Source organism: Osmerus eperlanus, chromosome 19 (assembly GCF_963692335.1).
Source record: "Osmerus eperlanus chromosome 19, fOsmEpe2.1, whole genome shotgun sequence".
Classification (NCBI taxonomy): Eukaryota; Metazoa; Chordata; class Actinopteri; order Osmeriformes; family Osmeridae; genus Osmerus; species Osmerus eperlanus.
Genome location: NC_085036.1, coordinates 11,204,731 through 11,218,075, shown reverse-complemented (window position 1 = coordinate 11,218,075; position 13,345 = coordinate 11,204,731). Strand labels below are relative to the sequence as shown.

The 13,345-nt window shown below is 43.1% G+C and overlaps 2 protein-coding genes across 2 annotated transcripts; both read right to left on the bottom strand.

Moving 5' to 3' along the window:
- Positions 1 to 3,827: 3,827 nt before the first annotated feature.
- On the bottom strand, positions 3,828 to 9,258 carry mepcea (methylphosphate capping enzyme a). The gene is made up of 5 exons (XM_062485750.1): positions 8,965 to 9,258; positions 6,479 to 8,485; positions 6,144 to 6,362; positions 5,742 to 5,865; positions 3,828 to 5,645 (listed from the first exon to the last, which is right to left on the bottom strand). Exons 2-5 carry the CDS (start codon positions 8,432 to 8,434, stop codon positions 5,611 to 5,613), a joined length of 2,334 nt encoding a protein of 777 aa, XP_062341734.1. The 5' UTR covers positions 8,435 to 8,485; positions 8,965 to 9,258; the 3' UTR covers positions 3,828 to 5,610.
- A 923-nt stretch (positions 9,259 to 10,181) lies between these two features.
- her1 (hairy-related 1) lies at positions 10,182 to 11,954 on the bottom strand. The gene is made up of 4 exons (XM_062485815.1): positions 11,818 to 11,954; positions 11,628 to 11,723; positions 11,391 to 11,481; positions 10,182 to 11,088 (listed from the first exon to the last, which is right to left on the bottom strand). The coding sequence occupies exons 1-4, from the start codon at positions 11,875 to 11,877 to the stop codon at positions 10,301 to 10,303; spliced, it is 1,035 nt and encodes a 344-aa protein (XP_062341799.1). The 5' UTR covers positions 11,878 to 11,954; the 3' UTR covers positions 10,182 to 10,300.
- Between the last annotated feature and the right edge of the window lie 1,391 nt (positions 11,955 to 13,345).

Here is a 13,345-nt window from a genome sequence, read left to right as displayed (position 1 = left end):
TGTGTGTGTGTGTGTGTGTGTGTGTGTGTGTGAGTGAGTGAGGGGGTGGGTAAGCATCTGGCAAAATATCACATGTGGATCAGGAATTTTATATAAGAATATTTATATGATATTGTTCATGGCCCACACTAGGGTTTTACATTGCCCTTGTTTCAACAGGTAAAATGTAAAATAATATTCTAAATCCAGTCAATCAATGTTCTACATTCAGCATTGAATGGAATAAACGAACTGCAGTAAAAAAAAAATAGCGTGTTCATCTATGGGTACACTTTTCCTTTAAGACTATGGACTGCACCATTTAAGGCTGCTTTATGGGGGAACATGTACTTGTGTGTCTTCAGCTCTGTAATTGTACAAAGCCAGCATAGCCCCCCTCCCCCATGCCAGATCCCAACCACGCTGGAGCAATGGTGCAGCAATAAAGCAATTCTAAATGATGAACACACACTCACTCCCTGGGGTGAGGACGAGAGGAATGGATCCAACCTAAAGCTAACAATATAACTCACACACACACACCTTTAGATACACAATCAAGCAGGCACACACACAAACACCTTTACAAACACAGTCAAGCAGGCACACAAACACACATTCACACACAAAACAAAAATTAAGGTACTATGTGAACACAGATATAGTAAAAATGTATTCGCATAATAAGCATGAATTTTCCCCCAAAATACTAAATCCATAGACTTGCTTGGATCCCCAATATTCACAGTACAGAGCTTTTACCTCATGGTCACCTGTTTTCCAGAGAGCAGGGGGAAGAAAGGGGATTCCTGTTCATCACAATGGACCAGATACTAACATAGACCTGACCTATATCGTCTTCCTTAGTGCAAACAAACACTCTCACATTTATCGCCTCTGGGCAGGCGACTACAATCAATCCCTACTAAGCCATTCAAGTATACCATGAATAAACCATACCGCGAATAAACATAACGTTATAAGTTTCTGCATTATCGCAATGCACGTGTGTAACGACAGTTAATCAAGTCAAGTGACCTTAATATTTCTGACCTGTTTATCAGATGACATAACCCTTCTCTAGAGTCAGCGAGAGAGAGAGCGAGGGGTTACAAACCCACTAACTGGCTCAGCTGAACTTCAGCCCCTAACCATGCCTCCTCAGCGAACCACCTACCATCTGAAATATTCCTTGCTAGCAGATGACAAACAGGGACCCAGAGATGAAACAACATGAGATTAATTAAAGATCATTTGAAACGTATACATGTTATAGTATGTTCCACTCCTAGTAATACATCAAGTGATGTATTAGAGCGACCACCAGACACACACACACACACACACAAACTCTTCTATGTTGATAGTTTTTGTATGAAATGTGATGAAGAAGTGGCATAGACAAATATTTTCTCTATGTGGCTGGACAGCATTGTGGAACTCAGAATGCTGCCTGAATGCTACCACCCCCTCCAGAATCTAAAACTAGACAAACACTCACCGAGAAGTATGTAGCATCCATCCTCCTGTTCTGCTTCAAGACTCTGCTCTGCTGGCCCCACTGCCTGCCTCTGAGTAAAGTAGGCCAAGGACAAGCACTGGTCATCCAAACAGGCTAAACCCAGGAGGAACATGATGTGGGTGATCATGAGGATGCTGCAGATGGATCACATCTTTCCAGTGCCAAACTCACAGCTTTGATATGAACTGGGTTAAATGCAAATTTCCAGTACCACCATAACAACGACAGAAATGTGTGTCAGGCGTTTTTCTTATGTGTGTGAAGACAGCAGCATATGCACAAACTTGAATGGACAGAATACGTATTTGCTCATATTTCGGTTAAAAGTTCATAGTATATAATACAACTTAAAATTTATTTTGAGAGGTTATGAGAGCGTGACACACTTGATGAACACTCTCAAAAAGCCCATGTCAAGGACATATCCATATCAAATAAAATTCAATATGAAACTTCCTTTAAATTTCGGTGTGCTCGTGTTTTATATACTTTCTAACTTACCAAAATAGTTTAGGAATATTTCCTGCTGCTATTTCCTGGAGTCTACCGCCGCGCCGTGGCAAAAATAATTAACTACAACTGAGTAGGCCTAAATCATGTAAATAAAGACGTTCGCAATGTGTATCAGATTAAGCCAGATGTTTTATTTTGGAAGACCAAAAGCCCTAGCAACACTACTAGTCTTATGGCGGGTATTTTGAAGGGGTAAGTTATGAGCTTATGATCTAACGCAGGGGTACCCAAACTTTTTTTCTGCGAGGGCCAGATAATTTTCCTTTCTTTAATGTGGGGCCGGATCGGTCTGTAACAGAAAATTACATATGGGCCGGAGAAGCTTCCCTCCTAATCATAATAAAATCTCCACAATACCTACCAGTATTATTGTGGAGATTTTATTAGGATTTGAAATGTATATTTAGTATGCTAGATTTGTTTATTATTTTGTTATGCACCATACATATCAATTGGTATATAGCCTATTAAAAGAGCATTAGCCTATTACTATCGTAATGACCTTTTTTCATATTCATTGCTATTGGAATCAAAACATTTACTTACGTATGCAAAAATAAAGATTTTCAAAGTTGTTTTATATATATATTTATATTTTGTTTAAATGTCTCTGGCATAGTTGCAGAGGGGCCGGTCCAAATGCGTGGGCGGGCCGTATTCGGCCACCAGGGCTCGTAGTTCGGGGACTCCTGTTTAACATTTAAATAAAAGAAAATCAATTACATTTCCACAATCTTGTATGTAGCCAAATCTAAATTTAGCCTCATGACATGGACATCGTTTTAGAAACTACAAGTCTTTCTCATGTCAAGTTAAAAGCCCCCAATTTTTATTAGTAGACTTGGCATTTAACCATTAGTAAAGAAGATGATACACTAACGTCTCCTTCTGCCTCCTCTCCTCCTACGCCTTGTCGCCCTGGGTCTGCGCCTTCTGCGGACGGGGCGGGAGGAACGTCTTGATCGTCGTCTTCTGGGCATGTTGATGATAGATGATGATTCAAACTATACCCATTGAGCTGCTGGGCACGATTCTTATACTAATTCTGCCGTCAAAAAGTCTGCCTATTGTGACGTCACGAATACTTTCAACAAAACTCCAGACGTTCAGGCTATTGTGACGTCACGAAGAAGTTTCAACAAAACTCCAGACTCATAATCCGACGGATATGAAAACAAGAAATGTACTTTTTGCAATTGCAGACAATTGTTATTGGATGTGTGTCCTCGATCATTTTTTGGTGTAGTTATTATAAAAAATAGCATATATTGTATTTTTAAAGACTAAACCCTCTCTGCCCTCACTATTCTCGTTGCTGTATTGGTACGGACACATCAAATTACTGTAAATTGTACGCTATTAGTTTAAAGTGTAGCCTATAGACCTTTCAGGTTATCCATTTTCATTTTGAATAAAGTTAAATAATGTTAAAATGTTAAAATTCAACTAGGCTATATAAATAAAGGTCATATACTTAGATAGCCATAACGATGTCAATGGCTTAGATTCATTGGGCATTCAATTATTTTGTGTTTCTTTACTATTATAGTAAGCTACATTTAATCTTTAAAGCACAGTCAGGGTTACCTGTATTCTTGTTCAGTGTTTAGTGTAATGAAATATGCATGGGAGACACAAGCGAAAAGTGCATCTCTTGTTTTCATATCCGTCAGATTATGAAAGTCTGGAGTTTTGTTGAAACGTCTTCGTGACGTCACAATAGCCTGAATTTTTGACGGCAGAATTAGTATAAGAATCGTCCCCAGCAGCTCAATGGGTATAGTTTGAATCATCATCTATCATCAACATGCCCAGAAGACGACGTTCAAGACGTTCCTCCCGCCCCGTCCGCAGAAGGCGCAGACCCAGGGCGACGAGGCGTAGGAGGAGAGGAGGCAGAAGGAGACGTTAGTCTATCATCTTCTTTACTGATGGCTAAATGCCAAGTCTACTAATAAAAATTGGGGGCTTTTAACGTAACATGAAAGACTCTTGTAGTTTCTAAAACGATGTCCATGTCAGGAGGCTAAATTTAGATTTCGCTACATACAAAATTGGGGAAACAAAGTGTCACATTTACATGTAATTGATTTACATTTATTTAAATGTTAAAACATTTTGATCAATTGTTTAAAGTATGTAAAAAAAATCTCTAACTACAATATCACAGGGATATGAACAAATACGGACAAATATTCAATCTCTTAGTTCTCTCTTCAGTGCTATTGCAACATCTAACATGAAGTCTACAAAGCACTTTTAAGTTAATGCTGAACTTGTCATGTCCACCGTTCATTCCAAGATATGGCAAGACTTTTGACAATACATGCTTTGCAACATGTATTGATGGCAAAAATGCTGCATTACATGTTTAAAATATTCACTTTGGTCGATCTGATAGCCCCCAAAAACACTGTTACATTAATTTCCCTAATTGGCCAACACTGAACTAAATAATCCAGGCATGGCCATATCTTGTTTGTCTGGGTTGGTTTGAATTTGAATTCAATCAGATTGTCTTTGCCAAGGAAGTTGTGAGGAGGCTGATTGGTCCTTCATGTAATGACCACAGTCAGAATAACAGAATATGTATTTATTTTTGAAAAGACATTGAGAAAATTAGACCTAGAGTCCCAGCATTGCTGCTCTTCTGCTTGTCACAGGAAAATCAAACAAACACGAAAATAAAGTGTACAAAAAAAGTGTACAAAGAAATCATGGACTGATTTATGGGGTAGAGCGAAGCTGGATGAAGTGAAGTTCAATCCAAGTCAAAACCACTTGTTGCTCTGTATTAGTTGGCATCAAATTTCAAAACAACATCTCACACTAAGAAAAATAGTAACAAAAACATTGTCATCTGAACATTAACAAAAGTCAAAGAATATATATATAAAAGGCCAGTCACATGACACAACCTTAAAGAGAATCCCTTCCCTCCCCTCCAACCTCAGAGCCTAGAGCCTCCTGGAAAGTGTACTTGAATCTACCGCGAAGCAAGAGACAGAGAGAAGCAGGGGGGGAGCCACGTGTGGTTAAGACATTGGAAAACCTAACAGGGCCTAAGGTCACATTGAAACAAATGATTTAGGGCAGGTTTCGTAGTCAGTTAAGCCAAAGAGGAACTCTACGCAGACATGTGGGTCTAAACACGCTGGTCTTCTATGACTGTGGGTTAATCACATTGGGTTTTTGGTTCCCTTCAAAAGATTCAAAGCCAAGCCTTGATACATTGACAACCATCCAAATTCGGTTAAAACACAGTGAAGAAAAGTCTTTGACTGAACAACAGTCCAAACAGTAGTTGAGGACCTAGAACACAATGCCTGTGTTTGTCACAGAAAGAGTTGGGTCCTAATTGAGTTTCCCGTCCTCCAGGTTGTCCACTTCATGGTCGTCATCTGTCATGGCCTCTGTTGAGGTCTTGAGATATGTCTCAAATGTATCAATGTTCACCAGACACACATTTTAAGAAGCTCAAGGTTTAAAACTGTCTAGTGTTCCAAGACATGCTTGCAGATGGATAATGAAGGCAGGCGGCTTGGCTTGTTCTGGAGTACAAAGGTACTCCAAGGGTTACCTTCCAGACCAACCGGTCATTTATAAAACAAGTAAATTGGCCTCTCAAAACCTGTAGAAAAAGTAAACCATAAAAAGGGGAATATAAATTGAGATGCCAGACATTCATTGATTTTCATTGTGACCTTCATTCACAGGTGCAGCTTACCTTTTGAGGAACTCTTGGGTGTCCCAATTAGCTCATAGCTTGAGAATCCCACTTCACTAATCAAGTACGTTGAGAACTGGTCTGGTCTCAGGCAGATGCCGTGGTAATTCCGAAAAATGCTATCCTGTAACATTGAGATTACATTTTGTGTTAAGCCCAACAATGTACTTTGTACTCAATATAAAAACAACAACTTTATTCTCCTTCACACTAGAGCTCTCAACAAACTTCAAAAGATATAGTTCATACTATATAGTCAAATATAGCTATCCTTCTTTCGAAAATCTGCATGGTCTAAAGATTGGACTAAAATTTGCGGCAAGTACTGTTCTCAGAAATGTTGTGCCTACTCGCGCAAGTAGGAATTTGTTGTTTTGGTGCTGTCCGACCCTGGTCTCTTACCGAGAGCTTCTTTCTCTTGCCGTAGGTGTCCCAAGGCTGAGGCTCCAGTATGAACCTGCCTCCTGGGCGCAGGTGTCTGTAGACTCGGTGGAAGAGTCGTTTGAGACCGCTGTCTCCCCAGTTCAGGTGAACCCACTTGGTGACGCTTAGGCACAGGATGATGTCATACTCCGGCCGCTGGGTCTCCAGCAGCGCGTCGCTCTCCAAGACATAGTTAGCCTGCAGGTCACACAAGGGAGAGAGAGAGAGAGAGAGAGAGACAGGTTAGCCAAACCAACACATTCTGCCTGCAGTTTGTTCAATCCTTGGACAAATGCTAAAGTACACCCACTAACCTTGACAAAGGAGACGTTTGCAGGGAAGTCCCCGGGAGGCATGGGGGGGTTTTCTGGCAGTGGAGGTGCTGCTATGGGTCCTCTGGAGATCCGGAGGGACACAGGGAAGGAGCGCTTCCCCAGAGGATCCACGGGAGCTCCATCCGAGTCTCCATGCTCCGCCCTCCCTGCTCTCCTCTCCTCCCGTCCTCCGTCGGGGGCAGGGCAGGGCTCGCCCTGATCGGCGGGTTCAGTCGAGACGCTTTCTCTCTCCACCCTTCCCACGGCATCTCCATTCTCAGCTGTAGCTTCTCCCGGATTCAGTTTGTCCCTATTTTGTAGGTCTCTCTGGATCCCTCTTCCGGTTCGGTTCTCCTCTTCCTGCTCCTTGCTCTCTCCCTCCCCTTCCTGTCCCGCAGGCCGCTCCGCCCCCGCAGCGTGCCGCGCCTCCTGGGCCTTCATCTCTGACAGGTAGTGTCTGATGTTCTGGCGGGCGGCGTGCACCAGCGCCCCGTCAATGTCCAGGCCTAGGATGCGGGCTGGACGGAGCTTCTTAGCGATACACAGAGTCAGCTGCCCGGTGTTGCAGCCCAGGTCCAGCACCTCCTTTCCCTGAAACCACTCTGGACGCAGCACTCGGAACCTCGGGTCCTCGCTGAAGCCCGGGTTGCGGTAGCCATAGTACTGGCTGTAGTTCCCATACTGGAACTTCATCCTTTGTTGCTGCGGATGCTGCTGCTGTTTCCGCTGGTGCCGGCCTCCCGGCCCAGGTTTGGAACCCGTCACTGGGGTGTGGAAGGTCTGAATACTCCTTCCTGTGGCAGCACCTCTGCTCCTATCCTCGGTGGAAGGCTTGCCCACCGGAGTGGACTGTGCAAAAGGGGGCTCGGTTTTGCCGGAATTGCGCCTGCGCTTGCGCGGGCGGCTCGTGTGCTGGTTCGGGCCACCTGTCACGGTGCAGGGCTCCTCGGGTCCGCGAGGCTGGGACGGGTGGTTCGACACGGGGAGCACCGCCTCCTCCTTGCAGATGGAGGGTTTGGGCTCATCGTCGCAAAGGGAGGACCCTGGGACACTGGACAGCGCGCTGCTTCCTTTGAGGGCAACTTCTGAGGCAGGGGCGGAGCTACTCGAGGGCAGCGAGGAAGTACCGGTGTTAACGTCACTAGCTCTCTCCGAGTCGGACGCATCCAGATGGGGGGCTGATGTGCTCCCGGGCCCAGCCGAGCCCCCCCCTCCCCCTCCCACTCCCCCTCCTCCCACTCCCCCTCCTCCCACTCCCCCTCCTCCTCCTCCGTGGTGCCTGTGCCGGTGTCTCCGTCTCTTGAACGGTGACACCAGGAAGCTGGTGCTGGTCATCCCGCTGTTGAGGTTGAGCGGGTCTGTGATGTCTCTGGGTATGAGGATCTCCACAGGGTCCCTGCTCTTGGCTGGCAGGGGGGAGGATTTGGGGGTCTCTGCATTCAGCGCCCTGTTCACCTCCTCGTCCAGCAGGCTGTTGAGGTTCAGTGGGTCGAAGATGTTGCCACCCAGAAGGAAATTTGTGGGAAGGACAGAGTCGCTTTCGGAGTTGGCACGCCTTCGTCTCTTACCAGATGGTGGATGCTTGAAGCCTGTGGTAGATGTGCTGCGACGCTTTGATAGTTTCTGTGGTTGTTGTTGCTGTTGTTGTTTGGGCTGCTGCAAACCGTTATGGGTGTTGAGAGGCTTCTCGTTCACTCTGACCCCAACATTTTCTGCCTGGTTGTGGGAGTCAGCAGGGCTGGTTTGCTTCTTTTGGATTCCACCGGCTAGCCCAGTTGGACTGGCGGACGCACCATCAGTGATGCCAGAGTTGGCCAGGGAGACTTCTGTCATTGTGGAGGCATTGTTGTAGCTTCCGGTGCATTCTGAGAGTTGCTGGAGTTGCAGAGTTGGTGTAGAGTTTGCCTTCGTACTTCCAGTTGTGACAGTTTCTTTATCAACCGACATCTCGATCATCTTTCACTCAAAACATTTGGTGCAGACATGGAAGCCTCTATGGATCTGAAACTACATACACACAAAAAACGTGTTATCTTTATGAACTTATTTTTTGTATAAATGCAATCATGTACCTTGATAAAACAATCACATTATGCAATCCAACCGAAAATAATTATTTATGAATAATTATCTAAGGGTCAGCCAATAATACATGATTAGAAAGTTCATCTGTTACGGCGGAAGGCAAACGTTGAATGAACGTCATGCACCAGTCAAAGCAACGATACAATGAAGAAAACAGACTGAAGTGATTCTACCTCCTCACAGCACTGCTCGAGAACTCGTTTTCTCAATAATAATAACGCTGCTATATATTATGCTAGCTATGATTAGCGCTGTTTTGCCATCAATCTATTTCAACGTAATTTCCAGAATTCATGCGGTCTAAGATACTGAGCTGTGTCTCAGCGAAGACAAACAGAAGTCACAGGACATAAACTAAAACTGCTATTTGGCTAGTGTTACATTCAACTGTGTATACTCACCATCAACACAACACCGTTCTCCCCGCCTTCTGGTGAAGCAGAACTGTCACAGCCACACTCCCTCCCGAGTTACAGATGCCTCCCCCAGCATCGGCTTCGTCGATTGCGTTAATTTTTTCAAATTTACTAGCACTAAATGAGTTAATCACATGGGGAGGGGACTTATACAAAAAGAGAGAGATGCGCCGTGCGTATTATAAAGGAATGTTTGGCTTGTCCAGTGCTCCAAACTATAGTCCGTCTTCAGTGTGGTAACTTCTAGCTCAACAGCTCAATCTCGCGCAGGTTGGAGATTCCAAGGGTTAATTTATCTTCAGCGTTGAAGCAACACTGAGACTGATCGACTATATAACCAATGAGGTAAAGAGTTTCAGCCAGTGCCCATGAAATCTACCAATCAGAGACACGTTTGGGCTGGCTCATGTTCCTAGGCCCTGTTTAGCATACATATAGCTATCCATCGATTTGCCTGCTTGAAATAATTTTCGGGTCGTCTGTCCATTTGGTGACGGTTCAGTATGTTCCCTCTCATTATTTACAACATCTACGACCCTTTAGTAACTACGGATTGCCACCGAGATCATGTTTCAGAAGCAATGGGTAGTACAAACACTCATACGTTAACCTCTGCCCCTCACCCTAGTTTGGACATGTGGTAAGGTGGAAAATCGCATGTGTTGATGGGACATGTAGTTTTACTCTGTAGTCCAGTGTCTTTAGATTATTTTTTTGTTTGACATTGTTCAGAGGCGAACAATATAATTTCTACCTCTTAGCCTACTGACCTCAAATTCTACGACTAATAACGACTGGAGCAACATTATAACACTCTTGGTCATGTCTAAACATTAAGTTATAATAGGCTAAATAACTAGGGGTAACAAAACAAATACCATGAACCCTTTGAAAGAGTTTCTGATTTGAACTTTCTGATATAAATTTACTGACTGAAGTAAACTTTCTTAAAATAATCTCTTTTGCTGTGAACATTATTAATGAGCACTGACAAAATAATACAGGATAGCAAAATTATATCATAGTTTATTTACAAGACTTTGGTCATGACAGAATATAAATATATAACATATGTACAAAGTTTTGCATATAATTTAGAAAAAGGAATGTTAAGCACAACTTCATACAACATAAAAACACATGCAATTTCTGTTTGCTTACAGTCTAGTTAAAGTGACAGTGAAAAGTTACACATCAAAAGACAGACATTAAGACATCCTTCATGATCTGATTCTTATGATTCTTACATACATCAGTCATACTGGCCAAAGACTATCATTTGCACCGAGTTATTTTCTTTACTTACTCTCTTGTTTGAATGTTAAGACCAGGGTCTCCATACTGCCTGGGGATCTATTTGAAACAGTGACCGCCTTAGAGTCCTTGCTGGGCCATCGGGTACAGGAGCAGATCGATGCAGAGGGGTCGAAGCATTGGAATCAAGAGGAGGCTTTGCTGTCATCACTGGCATGACTGGAGGAGAGGTGTAATGAGTTGATAATGACAAGGACTCGGAGGAGAGCTGCGAGGGCGACGGAGGGAAGGGAAAGTGGCAGGGCAGCGAGAAGAACGGAGGGGTTGTGATGAAAGGTGGTGGTGAGCTGGAGTAGCAGGGGGAGGGTGGAGGTGACACCGAATAAGGGGGAGATGGGTATGGATGTGTGAGGGATTGGGCTGGGTGTGGGTGGTGGATTACAAAAGGTTGGGGATACATAGAGAGAGAGGTGTTGATGAAGGGGAAGGAAGACTCCCTGCTGGCTCTGGGATGTCCCATTGACGAGCTGTCTTTCCTGTCTTGAAGCCTCTCAAAGCAGTATGTCCTCTCTGTTGCTGGACCCCAGGGCTGGACTTCCACAGGGAAGCTCTGGTTCACCGTCCACCCGAGTGGATAGGCGCTGTGGGCATCGAGATGATCCTTCAGCCCCTGGATGAAACTGTCTCTCTGGGAAGGTTCCACCATCTCAATGAAGTTACCCAGACAGGATAAACACTCCTGGAAGCCTGCGCTGTAGATAGGGCTGAGGGGAGCCTGTGTTTGTTGTTTGTGTGTGGGGTTTAGGTGAGATGTCCTTTGAGAGGTTACAGTGGTAGTCACTGGAGCAGAATAATCTTTTTGGGGAAATTAGATGGGTTTGATCAATAGAGTCAGACCATAATGGAATATGAGCGTAGGAAAGAAAAGATGATTACAAGTTTTTTTGTAAATCAATTGAGCAGATTAACAAATAAAATAATGTGTGTGGGTGTTTTCAGAGAAGGAGAGGAAAAGGGGGGGTTACAGAAACAAAGGGAAACAAATGATTAGCACTCATGATAACGTTATAAACAATAATATAGCCTACTTTGATTTGGAATCAAGGGAGCAGAAAATCAGTCTCTGAAAATAAATGTATGTTTGAAGATTTTTATACCTTTGCTTTCGTTTCCATTTTCTTTTCTTCGTATGTAATCCACTGTCATTTCTAATATTTCAGCTTTTTCCAATTTTGGATTTTTTAGCCGCTGGGAGAGAAGAAAATTATCAGTGACTATTGCATATTGACAAGAATCAATTTACCATATATCAATAAAAGAAAACAGATAGGCTATACAACATAGTAGAATATTCTACAAACAGTCATTAATGCAAAAGTTGTAAATTATTGTACCATGTCTGAGGTGTTGCTTAACAAGATTGTCCGAAGCTCATCTAAACGTCGGTTTATTCTGTCTCGCCTCTTCTTTTCGATCACCGGTTTTAGAACCTGAAAAGTCATCATTTTAAATATTACAGAATGAATCTTCAGACACAAACACATGTAACATACACGTCGTGATTCATCTAGGCCTTTCACTTACCCTTTTTAGACGATCTGGCCTACTCATTTTAGATCCCAAATGGTCATCCACTTTGGTCATCAAAAATAGAAACAAACAAAACAGACAATGAATTATCCAAGCTCATCGACAACAATGCAATCCTCAGGCAGCGAAAAGTTTGCTGAAAGCGGAGATAGAGAGCATATATAGGGTCAGAGAGGTCATTCCTCATTGGTTTAAATGTGTCAATGACGTATGCAACATGTGTTAACTGACACCAAATGGATGACTGCTGGAGATTAGATCTAGGAAACTATTACCAAAATGAAAGCATATAATTCAATAATCACTTGCTGCTCCTGTCCTTGCCCTATTTTTCACACCAGTAATGCTAATATAGACAAAAAATCCCCAAATCCTTTTAGGCTACTTTCTGTGATTACAGCGGAGAAAATATTAATATTTCAGACAGCTAGGAGTGTCCTCACATAGACATATGAATTATATTTTTTTGAATGATTCGGCATGTTGACCTCTGTTTGACATTTGTAATTGAATAATGTGTTTATACCATTATGAGTGCATTTGAGTAGTAAACCATTTATGGGTTTGTGCAAATATATGGGCAATTTGGTTTCGACTTTTTTAGGTAGTGGGTGTGTCTTCACACTCACTGGAACAGGGCATTTGTGTATCTGGTTCTTGCCACTTCTCACGACCCTCCACCCCATACACGTTTGCATTTGTCTATAGACAAATGTGTAAGCGTCATGTCACAGGTTGTCTCGTGGGAACAGAGACGTCTAAACCAAAAGCAAGTGTCAGAGTTAACCATCACGTTAGCGTGAACACATGCGTCTTAAAAAATATATGCAATCCACAGAAGTGTCAATTTGCGCATGATCAACAGTATTCAACAACTGTGCCTTATATACCCAGCAGGATGAATTAGAGAACGTAAATAATGTCTAAGTGTACACTTGTGTTCTGAACATCTTGTTCTGTGAAAAGGTTTGCGAGAAAGGTCTGTTGATGGTAGAATTTGCCCCGGGCAATCCCTTTTGGCCCGTACACAATGATGTGAATAAAGCAGAGCAAACAAGCATCATAAACGGCCGTCCCTATGAATGGTTCTTAAATAACCTTATATGCTTATGTTTATAGACCCATTGTTTTTTGGGATCACGATAGCGTCACACAGACACCTAATGTCCCCCAACCGTAACGCACAACCGACTCCGGTATAGGCGTTTTTTTTTTTTTTTTTTTTACTATTGACCCCTTCTGAACAATATAAAGCGTTTTCAAAATGAAAAAGTGATGATGTCATACCTCTGAAGAGACAGGCTGACAATTGTCTTGCGACCTCATTTGGAGACACACGTTGTTATTTATTACCTGTTAGAATTGAAACAGTAGGCTACTCACCTCATAGAAGTGTCGTTACCGTGAAGTGCGCTCGTTCCCACACCCGCACGTCTACCCCGCACTTACACCCAACAAGGACAATTAATTACAATGGTGAATCACCAAGTGTTATCTGTTAAGCACGTCTATGACATAATAA

Bases quoted from the DNA above. Each gene is read 5' to 3' on its own strand.
- her1 (XM_062485815.1), bottom strand. From the start codon at position 11,877: ATGACCAAAGTGGATGACCATTTGGGATCTAAAATGAGTAGGCCAGAT. The intron at 11,724-11,817 runs GTAAGTGAAAGG...ATGACTTTTCAG, and splicing joins GGCCAGATCGTCTAAAAAGG to GTTCTAAAACCGGTGATCGA. The intron at 11,089-11,390 runs GTATAAAAATCT...TTCCCCAAAAAG, and splicing joins AAATGGAAACGAAAGCAAAG to ATTATTCTGCTCCAGTGACT.
- mepcea (XM_062485750.1), bottom strand. From the start codon at position 8,434: ATGATCGAGATGTCGGTTGATAAAGAAACTGTCACAACTGGAAGTACG. The intron at 6,363-6,478 runs GTTAGTGGGTGT...TGTGACCTGCAG, and splicing joins CAAACGTCTCCTTTGTCAAG to GCTAACTATGTCTTGGAGAG. The intron at 5,646-5,741 runs GTAAGCTGCACC...CTTTTTCTACAG, and splicing joins ACCCAAGAGTTCCTCAAAAG to GTTTTGAGAGGCCAATTTAC.